The sequence below is a fragment of the Glandiceps talaboti genome, chromosome 1 (assembly GCF_964340395.1).
Source record: "Glandiceps talaboti chromosome 1, keGlaTala1.1, whole genome shotgun sequence".
Lineage (NCBI taxonomy): Eukaryota > Metazoa > Hemichordata > Enteropneusta > Spengelidae > Glandiceps > Glandiceps talaboti.
The window spans coordinates 30,075,471-30,096,665 of record NC_135549.1 but is presented as its reverse complement, the minus strand read 5'-3'; the positions used below and the strand labels follow the sequence as shown (position 1 = coordinate 30,096,665).

Below are 21,195 nucleotides of genomic sequence, written 5' to 3'. Positions count from 1 at the left end.
CCAAGGTAATGGTATAGTGACTCAAAATGAAATCCCTAGCAACCTTGGTAATGGTATAGTGACTCATAATGAAATCCCTAGCAACCTTGGTAATGGTATTGACTCAAAATGAAATCCCTAGCAAACTTGGTAATGGTATAGTGACTCATAATGAAATCCCTAGCAAACTTGGTAATGGTATAGTGACTCATAATGAAATCCCTAGCAACCTTGGTAATGGTATTGACTCAAAATGAAATCCCTAGCAAACTTGGTAATGGTATAGTGACTCATAATGAAATCCCTAGCAACCTTGGTAATGGTATTGACTCAAAATGAAATCCCTAGCAAACTTGGTAATGGTATAGTGACTCAAAATGAAATCCCTAGCAACCTTGGTAATGGTATAGTGACTCATAATGAAATCCCTAGCAAACTTGGTAATGGTATAGTGACTCATAATGAAATCCCTAGCAAACTTGGTAATGGTATAGTGACTCAAAATGAAATCCCTAGCAACCAAGGTAATGGTATAGTGACTCATAATGAAATCCCTAGCAAACTTGGTAATGGTATAGTGACTCAAAATGAAATCCCTAGCTAACTTGGTAATGGTATTGACTAAAAATGAAATCCCTAGCAACCAAGGCAAAGGTATAGTGACTCATAATCAGTGGAGTGCTTCCGTTGTGATAAAAGCATGGCCTTACATTTTCAGTTGCATGTACTACAATATCCTCAGCACCATTGCAATATGCTGGAATCAACACACATATTTGGTACACATCAAATACAACATTCTCCACACAGCTCCAAAGACCAAATTCTTGAGTCAGGAATGTTTTCAAATATTTCTTTCTAATCTTTATTTATTTTTTCCAAACTTATTGTACATGCCTATCTCATGTAAACATATTCAGTGGAAGACGAGGAAGAAAGTTTTGATGAAAAATGATATTCGTGAACTCAAATTCTGATTGAAAGATATTTTCAAAATCTGGTACAATGAAAATCAATCATAGTGGAAAACGGGAATGGCCACACAAGTCTTATTACAGATACTGTAAATATCATTGATAACATATCCAAGTATTCTTGTAGTGAGTGGAGTTCAAGAGCAAAAATTAGAACCCACTGAATGTAGTTCCTCTGTTATAAAATATACACTATGCCCTCTAGTGGTGGTGAGTGAATAAGGTTTTAGGTTCCAGTCAAAGGCTCTCATAAATGTTTTTGCATTTGTCTGAAATTGGTGAAAATTAATCTTTCAGAATATACACTATTAAGTGCAGAGTTTGGACTCCATACATCATAGGACAGTTTAATAGATGACTCCTATCTATCTCTTTATCTGTACAACACTGGTGAGTTCATTCTCTCGTTTTTGGCAGCTCAATTAATTTTCATTGTAAATGAATAAGTATAGAATTATACAGGTTTACACTTTTGGTTTTCATCAAAGCTCAGTATACAAGAACATAAAATTTGAAACTGACATGTCTATTAATATATAAAGAAACACATTAAAGATGAACAATTCAACCCTTTGCCCATCTTGTCAATAGCAAATAAAAAAGCACATTTTATTGTATTTTAATTCAAACTTCTTGAGAAAGCCTGCCAAGATGCGAAACTAGTCAAAGATACAAAAATAATCATTTGTTTGCACATTCTGAAGTATAGACCTCAGGTATTACAACAAACATACAAGTTATAACATTACTATCATGTCATATTGAATACAACTGGCCTGTACTAAAAATATAGTACTGTTCATATTATATGGTGTTATGTTGTCTAAGTATATTCAAAATTACAGAATACATAGATTTTCAGTAAATGTTGGCACAGTTCATTCTTTGATGACGATGAATTAACTTCCAAATTTTTCATAGTAGATTTGACTGTAAGATATGTCATGTAATTATTCAGGTGCTATCATTTTGAAAATAAGTCCAGTTAATGTATTATTGGATAATGACACCCCCCCACCCCCCAGTATAAAAGACACCACCTCACAGAGTTGTAATACTGGGTATTGAAGTGATATATACATATACACCTGTATATCGGAAACCAATCCTTGTCAAACAAGGTTTCTTTGTATAACAGTTCAAAACACATCAATGTGGAGACCTTTAATAGATTTAGTCTGTGGGTATCTTGATGAACACCAATACAGAAATACACTGTCTATTTTATATTCACCACCACTTTCCCTGTAGATTTACGGCTTAATACAAAGTCAAAGGCTTCATTAATCTGTGAGAAATAAAAAGACAAAACCATTGTTAAAATATAAATGTTGCACTCTGAATTTCATGAACTGCTTTTTCAAGTTGTCATATAATGTGTTTCAGGCAAAATTACCATGTCTTATTATACAATGCATTCAATGCCACGTTCAATTTGATTGGAATACATACTATCGGTATACTAGTATTACTTTTCTGTCCTACCTTAGGTTGGAGGGACTTAAAGGTCTATGTTTCAATCCCAGGTCAAAGCATTAATATTGGAGAGGTTTAGATACGTGTTAGAACTCGTACATGGTACGCCAGCAATAATCAAGCTGGCGTAATGTAATGATGCATACAGAGTTGTGTTTACCTACACGTTCAGACCTCAAACTCAAAAGCCAGGGGAATGTGTACATGTGCATTGGTATCTTCTGGTCAGAAGGCCAAATACATGACTTTGTTGTCTAGTCTTGTCAATACTTTAGATATTTTTCATGCAAGCAACCAAAGGAAAAGCCCAACAATTAGTTTACTTTTACATTTCCAAACTTTAACAGGAAAAATTACAATATTTAATAGAAGAAAAAGGACACAAACTTAACATGTATTTACAGTTACTTGTTGACTGCCCTTTTGTTGTAGCATTGTTCAATACAGAATGTGTGGGTGCCTTCAAATCACATGACTATGACATTACATGTATAGAACACATAAATATATGCATATAAACCTCTCTATTAGGTTTTACATGGGATTACTCTTTTGTTCTCGACCAACTTTCCTATATACTACTAGAGTTCACACCTAACTAATCTGAAGTGGGCTTCTAAGTAAAGGGTTAAAATGTGAATGTTGTTTCTATTTCATAGAGAGGACTGACAGAAATTACACAAGGGCTCAACACTTTGTTACCCTGTTCAGTGTCAAATTCTGGAAAACATTGTCAAATCCAGTGTTTTCCCTCAACAAGGTATTTGGCTGCATTATATCTGTATTGTCCTTTTGCATGTTTGCAAGCTTTCTAGGTCTGTGGCCATTTTGAACAACCTTCAGGAACTACTGGTATAGTCACAACTGTGAATTTACTAATTTTTAAGCAATCAAAAAACAAATAGTAATACTAGAGAGAGAGAGGGGGGTGGGGGCTGAGAAGTGGTCCTGACACAGAGGACATCACTGTGAACAGAGATGAACTCTGGTACCAACTACATTGTATCCATGATCTTTGATCATCTTGTGCGGTTAAACTCAACAACAACAAATACAGCATATTCAGTCTCCATCTGTTACTATGCCATCTAGTGGCAGAAAGTGAATAAAGCTGGATGTTACAATCAAAAGCTCTTGGTAATACTTTCCTATCTGTAGTTGTTGAAATTTATCAACACAACATTCAGCACTAAATTACTAGTGGATGAAATACTATTCTTTCAACATCATACAACACCATCTTCACTTCTAGACTATGCATACCTTCTCAAGTGGATACGTCTTAGATATATGGGGGCTGAGTTTTCCATCTGAAAGTTGATCAAGGGTGTCATTGACAGACTTCTTTAAGAGACCAGGATCCTTGGTGAGATGTTCTCCCCACCAAACTCCAACAGCTGAGGCATTCTTGAGTAGGAGTAGATTGGCTGGTATCTTAGGAATGGTACCTGCTGCAAAGCCTATCACCACTATTCTGCCTTCCCATGCAAGACTGTGAAGAGTGAAATATGATGTGTTATACTACCAATGATTTCTGGCTTCTTGTTATCTTTAACATGATTTCACATGCTGCTCTTGGAAAATAAGTATTCCAACAGGCTGAAACCCAAGTAGCTCTATCTGTGACTTTTGGGGAGTTTTGTGTATTTGCCAACTGAGGGGAAAATTCACGCTACATTTACTGCAAATAGGTCATTGCCAATCTGTCTAATTATTAGCTGAAGTATACCTCCTTACTAGACATTGCAAGATATGTGTATCAATGCTTGACTTCATTCTTCTTGTGTACATATATTGTTTTATTTTGCAATACTGATGAGCAAATAAATGAATTTAATATAATTGACTTATGAATGAGTGATGAAATGTATATTAAAAGAACACAACACACATTACGTTGTTTTCACATAACTTTGAAGGACGAAGTACTGCAACATTACTGAACTTATTTTGATGAATTGACACAGATTTGACCATATTTGTCACAACATTGACCAGACTGTGACAAATTTATGTAACGGTTTGCTGTGATAATGCCACCAAAACAAGTAAATTTAGTGACATATCTGTAGGCCGAGAAGTAAATGTTGGTTAAAAGAACTGTGATATTAACAACGAACATGGACTGGTAATCTCTGTTCCCTTTAGAGCGAGGCAACACTGACAGGGGCGAGTTTTGAGATATAATAAGTAATTTATTGATACAACTTAAAAACTTACACCCATGGTTTCTGCAAAATTGCATTCATGACACTCAAGATGATTATCAGAATTTGTGCGTACAACAAAATTTATCAACTGATTCTTTATCAGTAACTTGCCTTTTTAAACAATCAATGAATAAATCACCTCCCACTTGATCACACACAATATTGACTCCCTTTCCATCAGTGATTTCCCGAATTCTATTCCGGACATTTTCCTTGTTATAATCAATAACATGATCAGCACCTTTCCTCTTCACCAAAGCACACTTTTCAGGTCCTCCAGCAGCACCAATCACCTGACAATTTTTGGTGAGAAAGAAAGAAAATATTAGTGCACAAAATGTCATGGTTGTTTACATAGTGTTTCCTCTTCAGTACTCATGACATGGGGAAGGAAAGACTGAAAGACTAAGCTATACGAGTTGACTTAACTTTAAGAAGCAACTGAATAGAAAAAGGGGGTGGGGTAAGGGGGTGTACCAAACACTGTACATGTAATATAATGTTACAGGAGTGTGATGTCCACTTCACAAATATCTAATCATTTGAAGGTTGATTTTTTTTTGTAAAATAGGAACTCATTAACTTAATGACTTCTTGAGGTCATTAGAAGCTGAGAGTGACAAACTTCCTTCAAAATGCCAAGTCAGGCATTCACTACCTTTAACTTGAGGATTGCATACAAGCATGGCCTGGAATAGGTACACATCATTATCAACCCTATGTCTTGGTGAATATTATACAGAAAAGTTAGCCATTTGGCACATCCTCCTTCACCTTCCAATAGGAGTATGCCCCATCCCCAGATTTGTCAGGACTTGGGACGTACTTTGTTAGACAATAGTTCATATGTGTGTGGCTGAATTTCTGATAAAATATGTTCCCTAAAAATGTACTGAAGTTCAAATATAATAGTTGCATTGATGATTGCTGTAAACACATTGACATTCAAATAAAATGTTTACACACAATGATATCCAATGATACTACAATATACCATAGTCCAGTTATAGGAAAAAATAAAAGATTTTATGGTTTGGCCACTAGGAGTGCTGTTCAAAAACATTTGGTGGCAGAATAGTGAAGTACTGTAGCATAAAGACACATTACAACCCATTCTGGTTGTGTTGTACCTACAATACAATGTTATTAGCCACTACCAGTAATCAAAACATGCATATCCACTATTGTACTCAATTAAGAACATTCAGAGTTCTTTCAAACACATTTCATTCACTGTTTCATTCTACTAATGGCCATGACAAACTTTTAGCCCCCCCCCCCACAAACAAATCCCCCCCCCCCCAACAAAAAAACACCAAAAAACTGTTGCACCCTCTTGAGGTGCTTACTTGAGAAATGGCAGGAAGTTCAGTGACCAGAATATGGCATATTGACTTACTGTAGCATTGAAGACATTCTTAGCTATATCCACAGTTGCTAAGCCAACTCCCCCTGCTGCTGCAGTCACCAACACAGTCTCTCTTTATAGGACAAAATGCAAAACAAATTTATTTTCCTCATAAATAAATAAATCACCAACATTCAAAGAAGTGAATGTTTTCCATACACATGTCATGCATGCATACCCACATACCAGGTTATGATTGGGACTCATTACAATACATACAGCTAAACCAGGCCATGTTTGCTAGAAGACACATGTACCAGTAACTTGTAAGAGTTGATAATTTTACAAGTTGTTGTTTTACTTACCCCCGGTAATAGATAACAAACCTTGTACTTTTAAACACAGCATGGTTGTTATTGAGAGAAGTTTCAGAAGCTGAATGAACGTATCTCTTCAATCACAATCCTGCTATATCCAGCAATAAATGTGTTTTTTTATCTAGTGAGTAAACAACCAACCTGAACTTGTCAAGTGACTGACATTAAATGTACATATCAAGTACAGTCTTCCAGCAGACATTCCCTGTTTTAGCTGTAATATGACAGACCCCCTGAGTGAGTGGATGTGTTGCGTATCCAGGAATTTCCATGAGTTCTTATCCTCTGCAACTTTACGTTCATACCCATAGCAAGTTAAAGTGCATCAAAAACCATTGCAAATGCAAGTGTAAATAGGGAGTATTTTCTTTCTTACCCTTTTTGTATATTTGCCCTCCTTGTCAATGCTAACATTGCAGTTCCATAAGATATTGGTAATGATGCAGCTTCTGGGTAACTCAAGGATGGAGGCATTTGCCATAATGACTGGAAGGCAACCAATGTCAATCAATAAGAATGACTTATTAAGAAATGATTTTCCTACTAACTGAACGATAATAAATCAGTTTATCGCTGTACTATTAGGCATCAGCCCATCATAGAAATTACTTCATAACAAAGACAGTATGTACAGAAAGGTCAGACACTTTTTACAATACTAGACTCATGTCAGTGCTCATTAAAATCACACATTGAGATCTATACAGAATTACAATCTTAACAACTTACAATCTTGATAGCCCTCATAATGTCACATGCCTTGAGAAATCTATACACAAACAGCTGGTAGGATAAACAAACTTCCAATGTTTTTAAAGTTTACAGTCAACTATGAAAACAGATGGTGTAATTCAATTTGTAATTTATGTTTAGAACTCATGGTCATCCATGACATTCACAAGCCATTAACGGTCCAAGTGCAACAAACCCGCGGGCTTGCCTGACGAAAACGAGTGTCATAAAAGTTGTTTGCATCTCTAAAGCTGTTTGTAGTGTAACTTATAATAGCCTAATAAATTGATAACAACTGATATAAGACGGAGATAAGGTTTGCCTCAATTGACCCACTCCTTAGAAATGATCTTACGCTGTGAACTACACTGTTTACTTGTGTTATGTAAGAGCCCATCATCACATGTGTAAATATTGGTACTCTTTGATAACAAGTGGACTTGCTTCTTTAATGGCTTGTCCCAGTAATGACATTATTATGCAATTTATTTAATATGTGATGATAGAAATGGATTGTACAGACAATCTTACCTGAGGTCTGGCAATGGTTTCTTCAGAAAACCCATTGAGTTGGCATGTACCCAAGACCCTATCACCCTAAATTTGAAATGAAATTATTGGTATTTAGCAACATTTATGAATTTAGTAATTAAATGTGTGACATTCCTTTTTGATACAGTAGTACTTTCATTCCCTCATTTGATAACAAGGGACCATACTTTGTATTTCACACATCATGTATATTAATTATGTATAATGGTAATATTGAATGGTATTGATATTTGATAACAATCATTTAATTCAAAACTACATAATTCAATAATTTTGGGACAAGGTAAGAACATTTGCAACCTTTGTTTGGCTATACAACTCTTAACTGAGAAGTCTCCTTTCCCTATTCAAATGAAACCCTGACCCTTACTCTCATGGGTACAAATGATTCAGTTCTGTATTGTTTAGTTTTTACTGTAGGTAGGTAGGTAGGTTTGTGTGTGGATGCTCGGGAGGTAGGTGGGTACTTGGGTGGGTAGGTGGGAGGTAGGGAGGTACATTGTAGGTAGGTAGGTAGGTAGATAGGTGGTATTGTGTTTGTTCCTACATGTAGGTATCCCCTTATACCTCCATGGGTCCTACATGTAGGTATAAATGGAGATTTACCTCCATGGTTCTTGTACATTTATTCTTGATCTTCACAAATATCACAAATATCTTATGTGGTGTCTATGTTCATGTGTATATTTACCTTTTGGAACTTTTTTACATCCTTTCCAACTTCAGTAATTTCACCTGAAATTTCAGAACCTGCAAAAAACAATATAATAGTATGTTTAGACATCTACAGAAGACCACTGAAGACAAACTACAGATACCTAACACTGTAAATGCAACTACATTTCAAATCTGTAATGTTATAGGTAAGTCTGGAGTTTATACATGTACAAGGTGGAAATAGGAGACAAACCTCAGACCACAAAGAGAACAGACTAGCAACATGGCTTTTCCTTTGGGGTGATGGTTTTAGCAATAATGTTTTAATCCTTATAGACTATTAGGAGCCCACTGTTTATGTATGAAGTCCTGTATCAAAGTTCAGACCACATTTCAGTGCTCATTAAAATCACACATACAGATGTGGTCTGAGACAAAACAGAGATGTGAATAAGAACTAAAGGGGTGTGGAAGGTGAGAATAGAAACAGCAGTGTGAAAATTAAGGTGTGAAAACGACAGGCAGTGGTAGAATCAAGAGGTGAAAAAATAATGATATTAGGTGAACCAATAATGTCTGGATGGCATAAAGTGGAAAAATTACATTTCGTAGCGTGAAAAAAACTCCCATGTAGGCCATGCAAAAAAGGTGAGGGGAGTTTATTGTGAGTTTGAGCAAAGAATTGACAACTTGATGGAAGTTGATTGAAGAGAGGGACTTTGAGCCTTTTGATGAACCCTTGTTTTTGTATGGCCATGGAGGTATAATCTCCCCTTATACAACAATGGTATGGCCTACAAAGGATAGATAGACTTGGGTGTCTTGAAACTGATGGGGTCCCAGACTACCATTATATAGTTATAACATCACTTCTTTATCTACTGTTTGTTTGTAATCAGCAATCATTTTACAGATAGTTTGTGTATCACCCATACAAGATACACTAACCTGGCACAAATGGTGGTGGAATTTTCACTTGGTACTTTCCCTGTGATATCAAAATATCCGAAAAATTCACCCCACATGAGTGCACTGCAATTCTAACATAGTCTGGCTCAAGATCATTAATTCTTTGCTGGTCTTGAATTGCTAAAGGTTTCTCATAGTCTACACATACAGCACCCTTGTAGTAGTTTCTTGCTGATGTTTGAGCTAATTGTACTGATGGTCTTGGTTTCTGTAATACATTGCTGCTCCTCCTACGTAACACAAAAAAGAGGACATAATGACACTAAAATGTTAATTTTCAGTGTTTTTGAACAAAAATAGCACTTCTGACTGAACTTGCATACCACTGAGACAATCAATGGTTTCAACTATCTTTCCACATGACATCAGAAATACTTATATCCCAAATGCAACCGTCATGTCTACCAAATCTTAGAAAATCACATTGCCATGCCTACAGCACAATGCAACATGGACTTTACACAATAATACTAATTTATTCCCAACATTATATATAGTAATTACAAATTACAAATACATTTACTAGTCAAGATAAATATGTCTGTCAATAACTAATGGGAAAGGGGGAATGGAAATAGTTGTCTTACAACTACTTTAGTCCAACCCTTATAAATACATTTGACAATTAATTTGACAATAAACATCATCTGGGCATGTCCAATATATGATATAATACATCTGGGATCCTCAAAACTTACAAATACACAGCAAAACAAATATGTACATTTAGATGTACTAACAAGTACTGGTATCGGTAATTCAAAATTTAAAGTTAATAGGGAAGTGTTGTATCTACTTGTATGTAGAATTTGGTATGTGGAACATGACATTTTTCTACATATTGGAGTACATTACCAATGATATACATTTGTAATTTACATGTCCCTGGAAGTGTTTTACTTTTAGTGAATGGAACACAAATCTCACATTCAGACATGCCTGGGGACCTGGTAAATTTTATCAATTTGTGTCTTATACAATATCATATAAATATACAGATATATATATATAATGAAAGACACCATGAATTACAAAGGTGGGAAAGTCATTGTAACTCTGATTAATTTGATATACTTTCTTACCACCCTTATCAAAATCACTGTCTGTATATATGAACTCATGCCAATATTGGTTGATATTTTTGACATATATAGGACTAAAACTTTATCTTCTTACGAGCTCTCAAATTTCAATAATCTTGTAAAATCTCACCTGATCAAAGGTCGCAGCAGTAGCTCAGGAGGGCATCTGACAGTGAATAGAAAAGACAAACAAACAAACAAATAGACAAGATCAATTGAAGCACAAATGCTTATAACTAATTATGTATTATATGAGAAACTGTGCTTAAATATGAATAACAGGCAGTGCTGATAGTCAATCACTGTCAGAAATAAGTCCAAACGAACACTAAACATGAACATGAACACTTGGAAAATGTGAAAGGTCAGATTGAGTCTTATATATATGGTCACAACAGTCAATGATTCTGACAGGTACTGCCTATGCATGTACAAAATGTAGTATGTATGGTTATAGATATTATTTACATTACAAATGTACCACCTTATGTATCACCTTAATTCTAGTCTTGTTTATCCTTCAATGAATCTTTCAGTTGGCATCCAGACTATATAGATTCCAACACATTTACATTGAATGTGTGTTTTAAGTGTCTCATTTTAATGAAAAAGTGTGGTTCAATTGTGTTGTGGTATATTGCATTCAGTGTGTGAAACCACAGTCAAGTAAGACAGTACTCCACTGGGAAAAGTTGATTTTCTACCAGATCAGTAATTTTCAAAAGTTGTTGATCTGGCTGTCAAGAATTAATCCTTATATTCATTCAGATATTTACCATACAAAATGTTGCAGTTATCATGATATCCAGGACTATAAATACTAACTGAGGCTAATGCTATTTTGCAGTTTTGCCATTCTAACACTAAATGATGGCTTATTGAAGCTATGTGTGGTAAACCATACTAAAGCATAGCAGGTACTGAACTTTATATAGTTTGAAATCATTATTTTGTAACTTTTGCTATTTCATAATGACTATAATTATTCAATTTCATTTTCAGGTGATTATCATACAATTTATTTATTGACATTGTACTGTATATCTTGCAAATGTTGTGGTGATCAGGAATATATCAAGATCTGAAACTAGTTTTTTTTTTTTGCAAACTCAATTTGGTGGTCAGAGTTGTAAACCATTTCCAATTGACCCCAACTGGGTTATTTTGTCAGCACATGTGAGGTTATATTGGACACTTATGAAATACAGCTATCAAAATCTGTTGTTGTTTTTTTCTTCTAATTTTAAATTTATTTGTATCCTATACAGACTTGTAATTCTTACATCTAACCTGATGTGAGACTTTATAAACCAATGAATTGGTTGGGCTATCTTTCCTGAAGTCAATGAACTTTACAAATCTCCTGATTAATTTTCAATAAAACTGCGGTTGGTTCGATTTAACGATTTCAAAGAAAATTGAACCATTTAAATGCACACTTTAATGCACTAATGAAACACTGCTCATTCTTAGATGTCAGACGAATGTAAATGAATAGAAGCAGTCAAGATTTTCATGGTGAAAAATACACCAGACGGAATATCCGTACAGGTACATGTATGATGTAGGTACAAAGTCCGTACTTAGTAGTAGTACTATACACTCTGCTCTGTCAAAGAGCAAGCAAGTAGGAGAGAGATTGCACTGCATACTACAGTCATTCAAATGACACTTACAGATGCAGTACACAGCATCATATGTATAAAACTACCACAACAAAACGAAATGCAGCTAGGTGACTTGTTCACGTTTGCATATGAACCTAGCTACGCACCTGAATGCAGCAGCTGCCATGTTGTTGTCTTCCCTTCGTTGCATGGCTCGACCAAACGATTGTTTTTTAGGACAAACCAGTGAGGGTGGGTTTCTAGCAGTTGACACAAGTTAGTAAACAATGCCAGGCACTCGCAGTTAAAGTTTAACAGCAAATGTTAAGTTACTTATTAATATACAAGTCAAAATTTACACTTACTTGTAGAACAATGACAGAGAATTGATACAAAAATGATAATTTTCATACTTATCACGACTAACCCCTCTTAGAAAGTGGTGTCGTCAAAACCTTTGACCCCGCAACAAAGAATTTTTTTTTTACAACTGTTTCCGGCAGACGAGCGAAGTTCTTCCAAGTATTAGTATAAAAACTCTACCTCCACACAAAAAGCGCGGGTCGTAAAATACTCGTCCATCATGGATTAAGATTACTTCGGAGGTAAACAACGTGATTGCAACCAGCCAATCAAAGCAAGGAATATGTCGAAAGTGAAAAAGGCACTAAAAACATTTGAAGAACAAGCTGACGACTCCGGTAAGTCATCACATTTTGGCAGTTCGTCAGTTGTACAATTATAACACGTATATGGTGTGTGTAACTATATTATTTCCGTCATTTCCTGAGTTCGATTCTTTTCATAATCGGAAATTTGGGAAGGTTTACCGAACAGCACACTTGATTATTGTTGATTATCGTTGTTTGACCACGGACGGTGCGGTATAGCTCTCCTGAAGCATGGTTGAAAACATCAAGTACGACTGTACTGTAGTACACTGTGTGTATCATGTGTGTTGTATTGACGTCGCTGTCGTCAGAACATTGGTTATTTCCATGGTCAGAGTTTAATAATGCTAGTATTGCTACACTAATTTATCTTTATGGGATTTTTTTTCATTTCATTCAGTGATAGGGTGGATTGTATGCATACATGTGACTTACACAGATATGGCAGAATGTTATTTGATAGCTTGTGATTGGGACAGTGTGGGGTGATAATGAAATGACAAGCTGCATGTACAATTTGTAAGCCTCCATCACAGACAATGTGTTCCATGATGTAGAATTACCCAATACATCATGCAGCATATGTTCTATGTGTCTGTGCAGAGATAAGATATTATCTTATGATATATTGCATTCCCATTGTTTATCAGATTACAGCTTTGTGTAGACACTAATTGTAGCAGCCATTACTTTAGGCTTAGTTTTGAATTTTGAAAAAAAGCACATTTTCCCTTTTTATGCTGCGGGGTTTAAATGCAAAAGTCTGCGTTACTTTCTAGAGCAAAACCCGGAACGATAAAAGGCTAAAAAACAAACCAACAAGAATAACAGCTTAAAATAAAAAGCCCAATGATACGATTATTGCAGCTAAACATGCATACACACATACATACATACACATGCACGAATGCACACACGCACGCGCACACACATACATGTACATAAATACATGCATACATACATACACACACACACACATACATACACAAATACATACCTGCACACACACACACACACACACACACACATACATATACATACATACATACGTACATACATACATACATACATACATACATTACAGTCTGTCTGTCCATCAGTCAATACATACATTCATGCATCATATGGATCGATGGGTATACATACTGTAATTGTGTATCTGCATACATACACACACTTGACAATAAAACATGTAGTATATGTAACATGATCATAATTGGGAAGATATTTCAGTATTAGTACTCTATAAATGCATCATTTATTATCCTGTATCAACAATGGTACAAATATAATAAAATGTTATAAATAGAGCTACATTGTATATATATATATACACAGTCATTTTTTATTTCATACATTTGTAGCAGGTTGTCAAACCAGGATTAAACTGTGCCATGTTTAAAGCAAAACTTTTTTGTATTTCATACCAGAATTTGATTCCCTTGTCAGTTACTGAGGTAATATGAATAATTAATACACAATTATGTACATGTAGTAGGCATGGCCACTACATTATAATTTGTTGGTTTTTTTTGTACAAAATATCTAGTATAGCAGTTACATTTACAAATTTACATGTATGAAAAATACAAGGAAACACATTATTTTGGTTCAACCCTTACATGTAGGTGTAATACATGTATGACAAAAGACCAAAAGGGCACATAATCAGTAAACAATGGTATACTGTGATCTTTTATAGTCAAGTATGTTGTATTTCCTTATACCATAGACCCTCGTGGAGGGTCTATGCTTATACAATACATGTACTAATAATAGCTGCTTGGTAAGCACAACACTATTGCCAACTTTAGACAAGTTGTCTAAGTGACAACTGCTTATTGGACGAAATACATAATAAATGAATACATAATCTTCCAAGTATTTGCTGAATAATGACTAATCTTAGATAACATTTCCACATTGTAGCCAAATGAGTTGGTTACTGGAGTGAAAACAAATCATGGGGTAAGTGGTAGTAGTGCTTGTATGCCTAAAAATGCCAATCAGGTATCGCTAGGGGTGCTAACAATCCCTATCAAGACCTCAATCTTAAAACTCCCTTGCTCAAACAAACTTGGGTACATACCATCTAATCATAATGTGCAGTGAATCCAATTGTAAGTTCTACTGACATTTTCTTACATTCTTACATCCTGTTCATAAAAAAAAGTTAATGAAACCCCTGTGTTCACATCAAATGATGTCGCATAAAATACTTGGGCCTAAAAAAATTGTTTGGTTCCAGTCGCACTCAATTTTAGAAGACATTGTAGGTGGGGTAGGTATCAATCTGATTAAAATCTGATGTGGTGAAAGCAGCTAGATGCCTTCATTTACCTCTATTTCCATCGTTTTGTATCGTTTGTTTTGTTCTGGGTGATTGCCACCTTCCCGCAGAGATCACCCAGAACAAAATAATCGACACAAAACGATGGAAATAGAGGTAAATAAAGGCATCTAGCCACTTTCACCACATCAGATTTTAATCAGATTGGGTACGTAATATATATATATCTATATATATGTTATTGGTTTGTTCTCATCAGATCATGTACAGCCATTAAAGACTGGAAGAAGTTTTATATTGTCTTTTAGGTTGATGTCAGTTTCTGCATCCATTATTTCTTGCGAAACTTTTCAATTTTCGCGATTTTATTTTTTCTTGAATATGTCACAAAAAAGTTTAGGATCAGCAGTGAAAAACTAGGTGGGATTGGGTAACCGGAACCAAACAATTTTTTTTTATATTTTTTTAGGCCTTATATATAGGGAGTTTATTACAATAAACATGATGACAGAATAACTCTTATGAAAATCATACAACAGATAAATAGCAAATGTCTACTTGTATTTACTAAACAATTGTTAAGTAGGAAAGTACATTATGAGAAATTGATAAACAAATAAATGACATTGTGGCACCTTACCAATATTTATTGTGTACATCTACATTGTAGTCAAGTTCTAAATAATTCCATGCCACACAATGGTTGGAACAAGATCAAAACTTTGTCCTTATTTGAAAGAGGCAAAACTAAATAGTTCATCTTCATAGTGGGCAAAGCATGTACAGTATGGTATTTAGTAATCCAGTATCAAACAACACTGATGTACTGATGTAGTTAATTCAGTTTACATTTGTATAACAAGATATAGCAAAGATGTGGGGGGATTTAGGGAGGTTAATATAGGGCTTAATTTATCCACAAATACAATGGTGACCATGTACAACACTATATGAAATCATAGTAACGTTGCATTGATTGTAAAATGAAGGTTGTGTTATAAGAGCAAGCACATACAAGGAAATCTGTGCAGAAAGGCAGGTAATGAAGGAATGGGCAAGAAGAATCTCTACTAGTACTGCATACATACATCTAGTATATTTATGAATTAAAAATGCATATTGATACATGTTGTAGTTACTTTGTCCAAGGGAAACAGTGCAGTGAATATATATGTGTACATGTAGCATCATGTATTTAATCATTGCGTTTCATATATCGGTTCATGTAATGGTATGATTGACAACTATTAACGTGAATGTACATGTATATCATATATGTAGGACAGTTGAGGGACAGGGTCTTGTAATGTCAGAATATAAAGGCATATCAGTTTCATTTGATTATTGCATCCCTTTACAGATCTACCTGTATAATATAAGGCAACAATATACATGTTGTTTGGTCGACCAACCATGTGCAATCTACATATACAAATGTAGCTATTCAGATTCTTTTGTTTGGAAAGCATACATTGTACATCATGTACATGTACATGTATACATGGATCGAAAACCATACCTGTCTCCAGTGTGAATGTTCACATTCTGTATGTATCTCACACTAGAGGGCGCCATTCATTGGGCAACTTTCTTGACAGAATGCACATGCTGTTATCTGCTGGTTTAGTAGTAGTGTTCACATTTCTATCACTACAAATGAAAAACAAATCCGTCAAGTTGCTTCACTCTTTCCTTACATATTTATCAAAGATTCATATCAAATACCTAATACATATGACATACACATGTATACATGTACATGTACATGTGTACCTTGATTCAATAGTTCACTGTGAAATTATTTTGACATTCACTTGTATCAATTTTCACTGCAGACAGCTAATCTTGACAGGTTATAAAATATATGGGGGGGGGGGGGGGGGTGTCCAGTACCCAAACAACAACTCAGAGCAGACCTCTGCATATGCTGCTCTGAAACTAGAGCAAACGGAAATTATGTGTATGTCAAGAGTTATTACTGTGTACTGTTGTGCAATGTACATATAGTATACATTGTACTGTGGTCTGGACCAATCACATGCTGTTTACACTACTTGAGAAAAGAAGTGGTGATATGAAAGATACAAATGTATGCATGTACCCTGTATGTTCAATCACCATATGTAGACCTCTTAGTGCATGTGTATTGAGCTGCTCCGAAACTAGTGAAACTTGTTTATTCGTACATTTGAAGAATATCTACACTCCTAATACATGTACCTTGGTACTTTCTGGTAAATCCAGGATTTCTGTATGTTATTTAAACAATCTGTACAACAGTATGATATTATTAATGCAAAGTCACATATACATGTACACAAGATAGAATATTAATAATCATGTGCATGTGCATATTTATGGTGAACCTGCTAGCTCCATAAATTGTAACGTAGTTGCATTGTGTAAATTATTCATAAATTTACTGAAAAATGTTATGATGACATTAAGATTAATAAGAACCATAGAAACAGCTCACTATATGTTTTCTATGTACACTCCAAATTAATGTACTGATGACATGACAATTCTAAGTTATGCTATGGATTGCTAGATTTACAATGTACATGTACATGTATCATAGGTTTATTCTGATATGTTTTATTCTAATATGCACTCACAGTCAGTATCTCAGTTTTGTAATGATTTTGATATACATGTACATGCACATGTACATTTTAAAAAAACCCAGATATAAATGTACATTGTAAATGCCAGTGCATGTGTCCGACTCCCATAATTTACATGTATGTGTAGTTTCAGTTTCACTACATTTATGGTTTCCAAACTTCAACAAAGAAATTTACATCATATACTTTTAAGTATGTTTACTTTGCAACATGGTGATATTTACAAAACCTAAATGTGTATTTTCCATTCATGTAATAGTTTTACACCTGTGTGTTCTTTGAATTGTGGTAATTGATACCAGTACTTGAAATTCAAAGTCCCAGATATCTTGTTAGCTGACTATTGACATTAAAAACTCCTCGGAAGTACAGGTACAATAATAATCTAATAAATCTTTATTTATACTGGTTAAGCATAAACACTTGTCTCCCAAGAAGTCCAGTGAGGGTCATAACTCATGGGTTCAGTGTTTGTGCAGGAGGAATCCGGAGTACCCGGGGAAAACCTGCGTATTTCAGTAGAGTCAAACTGAACGACCGGGTTCGAACCCCGACCACAGTGGTAAGAGGCAAGTGGTTTAACCACTCGACAATCCTACAATGTACATGTATAAGACCAAATAAAAGAAAACCCTAGTGTATGGTGCTGAGTCTGTCGACCATAAACATTTTTTTTTCATTCTAAATTTTTTTAAATGGCAATAATTAATTCATATAATCATGAAATTTGTAATTTTTGGTAGAGACTGAGTGAAAATTTATCAGTGAATCAGATACTGTATTGATATTCATAGTACCTGGTATGTTATTGCTAAGGCTGTTCATCACTCTCAGACCAAGTAGATTACAAATTCATATTCTAAGTTTACCATGCAATTATGATGAACTACCTTTTGAATGAACAACTTCAGATGGTAGTTCACAGGTGAAGTAAATTCTGCTATTCTATACAGTCTGCAAAAATTGTTATGAAATTTCTTGCTTCGGCCTGGCATAATAGCTGGATTATGCAAATATACAACTTTCCGACTTCAGTTATGGTCTACAAAGCGGTTTTATTGTATCTCGCTTTTGCTTCAACTTGTGCTTGCTCAATATTTTGTTTTATTACCAATGTAAATTTCAACATTTTTTCACATTCAAAATAGGTAAAATGGTGATAATTTACATTACGATCCCGTGTAAATTTTCTTTGGTCAATTTTTCTTTAAAATCACATTCCATGTTAGACGGTAAGATATGTTGTGTCATTTGCCCCATCATGGTGTACCTAACAAACTAGGAAGGGTCCAGTTGCTGAGTTCGATACAGACCTGGGAGAGGTTTACCAATGTGTGAGGGCGCCCTGTCACATGTCATGGTGTACCTAACAAACTAGGAAGGGTCCAGTTGCTGAGTTCAATACAGACGTGGGAGAGGTTTACCAATGTGTGAGGGCGCCCTGTCACATGTCATGGCGTACCTAACAAACTAGGAAAGGTCCAGTTGCTGAGTTCGATACAGACCTGGGAGAGGTTTACCAATGTGTGAGGGCGCCCTGTCACATGTCATGGCGTACCTAACAAACTAGGAAAGGTCCAGTTGCTGAGTTCGATACAGACCTGGGAGAGGTTTACCAATGTGTGAGGGTGTTCGGTCACATGTCGCGGCGTACCATACAAACTAGGAAGGGTCCAGTTGCTGAGTTCAATACAGACGTGGGAGAGGTTTACCAATGTGTGAGGGTGTCTCGTCTCATGTCGCGGCGTACCTTTACAAACTTGAAGAAAACATTTCCAGCAATATGTTAATCATTGTATTGTGTTAATCTTTCATTAGGCCAAATAAAACAAATTACTTGGTTCCAATAATGCCCAATTTAAAAATAGGGTGGGTGGGTAGGTAGGATATTTTTTTAAAGCATCGATGTGATTGCGCTTTCTGTACAATACGCAGAAGACATGTGGTACACTGTATTCCACTGTATTCCACCATGTTGTTTTGATCATTCATGTGAGGCGTTGACGTCTTCAAATCTCACTATTTCTAGTTCGACTTTGCAAATGTTTTTGATTTTTTGATAATGTTTTCAAATGATCTAAACAAAAGTTTAGGAGTTTAAAAACTAAGTTGGGTTGGGTTACAGGAACCAAACAATTTTTTGTTTGGCCTCCCTTATGTAACCTTAATGTACATAATATAGCTGCATATTTTATACATTCTTCAGGTTTGTACAATGTAGCACTATACATGTAGTTCAGAATGTCCTGTGAAAGGGAAAGTTTACTACAATTATAATACATATGTATGACTTGGAATGTTCAAGAATATGTTTGACTGTTGATTGAGGGTGACCGTTTTGTAGCTTTTTCCAAATTTTAACTCATTTCTCAAGTTTATGTATATGTACATATGACTCATTTTAATATGTCCCGTAATGTTCATGCCAAGTATAGTATACATGTATACATGTACAATGTAATTTGGAATGGGAGTGAACCTTAAACACAACAGTAAAGATAACACCTATTTAACAGGTAGCCATTACTTCTACTCTATACACACTGTAAACTGATACAACCATAATACCAGATCACTATCTGACTCTTTAGTGTATAACAAATATACATTTGTAAATGTAATGTGTAACAAAACAGTATAAATGGTACACACATACACAAGGTACAAAATGTACCTTTTTAAAGTTGTTTTTTGTTTGTTTTCAATACACTGTACATAAAGGCTAAATTGGTTTATCTTAATTAAGTTACTATAACTGAATATACTCGAACAAATGTTCATGAATTCTTGGTTCATAGTATCAAATGAAAATTTCTACTCAGTCAAAACTTTGGAAGTAAATCCCAAAGTTTTGCTGGTAGTACACTCCTGATGATGGTGACAAGACAAGACATCAACAAACATTGTGGATTCACTTCAAAAAAATATAACTAAGAAATATAATGTATTTTATTGAACTATAGTGTTAAGTGATGACATAGTGTTCTTATGTCAGGTTTGGTTGGACCACAAAGCGTGTGCTGTGCCAGCAACCCCACCCTCATCCCCCACACACCTTTTTAGGATTGATTTGTTTTGGTTGGGTGATGAATGGAAGGGAAATTTTAGAGGAAATGTCCCATTCTTGACCAACATAACATAATTAACTAAATCATAATGCCATTATTGAATCAATACACAATAGTACATGTGAATTGGGTATTTCCTAAATCACTACAGCATGAAATGGCTACAACAATTGGATATAAGTAACTGTCAATATTATCACAATCTGTGAAGGCTGTCACAACACTGTATCTTCCATCATTGTAATGTTAATTTACTTTTATATGGCTTCCTTCTCTCTCACATTGCGAAATAACTTCTTGGTAACAAATTGTATAGCTTGTTCTTGAAAAGTAGCTTGAAAACTTTAAATATCATGAAATGGATACGTTCCCAGGATATAAATACTAGAAACTCAATCCAATAGGGTTCAAAAAAAGGAGCTCCAACTGACCTGAGGCTTTGAAATGAAATGCACCCGTCGCTGCAGCAGTACAATTTATGTTGATCCAAGTGAAGGTTGCAATGTCAAAGGGCAGACAGTGATGCAAAACTTGGTTCCCTTGATAAGGTTTGCATAAACCTTACAGTATCATCAC

General features: G+C 35.1%; 2 protein-coding genes across 4 annotated transcripts in view; one reads left to right on the top strand and one right to left on the bottom strand.

Moving 5' to 3' along the window:
• Nucleotides 1-898: 898 nt before the first annotated feature.
• Nucleotides 899-21,171, bottom strand: LOC144453814 (quinone oxidoreductase-like protein 2 homolog). 2 transcript variants are annotated; one of them, XM_078145181.1, is made up of 11 exons: nucleotides 21,051-21,171; nucleotides 16,444-16,574; nucleotides 10,487-10,522; nucleotides 9,254-9,504; nucleotides 8,340-8,398; nucleotides 7,628-7,693; nucleotides 6,741-6,850; nucleotides 6,039-6,120; nucleotides 4,751-4,932; nucleotides 3,693-3,921; nucleotides 899-2,241 (listed from the first exon to the last, which is right to left on the bottom strand). In XM_078145181.1, the coding sequence occupies exons 2-11, from the start codon at nucleotides 16,497-16,499 to the stop codon at nucleotides 2,173-2,175; spliced, it is 1,140 nt and encodes a 379-aa protein (XP_078001307.1). In that variant the 5' UTR covers nucleotides 16,500-16,574; nucleotides 21,051-21,171; the 3' UTR covers nucleotides 899-2,172. The 2 variants fall into 2 exon arrangements, with proteins under 2 accessions (XP_078001307.1, XP_078001315.1); XM_078145189.1 differs by lacking the exons at nucleotides 16,444-16,574; nucleotides 21,051-21,171 and adding an exon at nucleotides 12,131-12,173.
• The window catches only part of LOC144453797 (FYVE, RhoGEF and PH domain-containing protein 2-like), a 35,150-nt gene continuing 26,471 nt past the window's right edge, over nucleotides 12,517-21,195 (top strand). For both annotated transcript variants that reach the window (XM_078145169.1, XM_078145162.1), the window contains exon 1: nucleotides 12,517-12,664. In XM_078145169.1, the coding sequence (XP_078001295.1) occupies nucleotides 12,610-12,664 (55 nt within the window). In that variant the 5' untranslated portion in view covers nucleotides 12,517-12,609. The remainder of the gene's footprint in view (nucleotides 12,665-21,195) is intronic.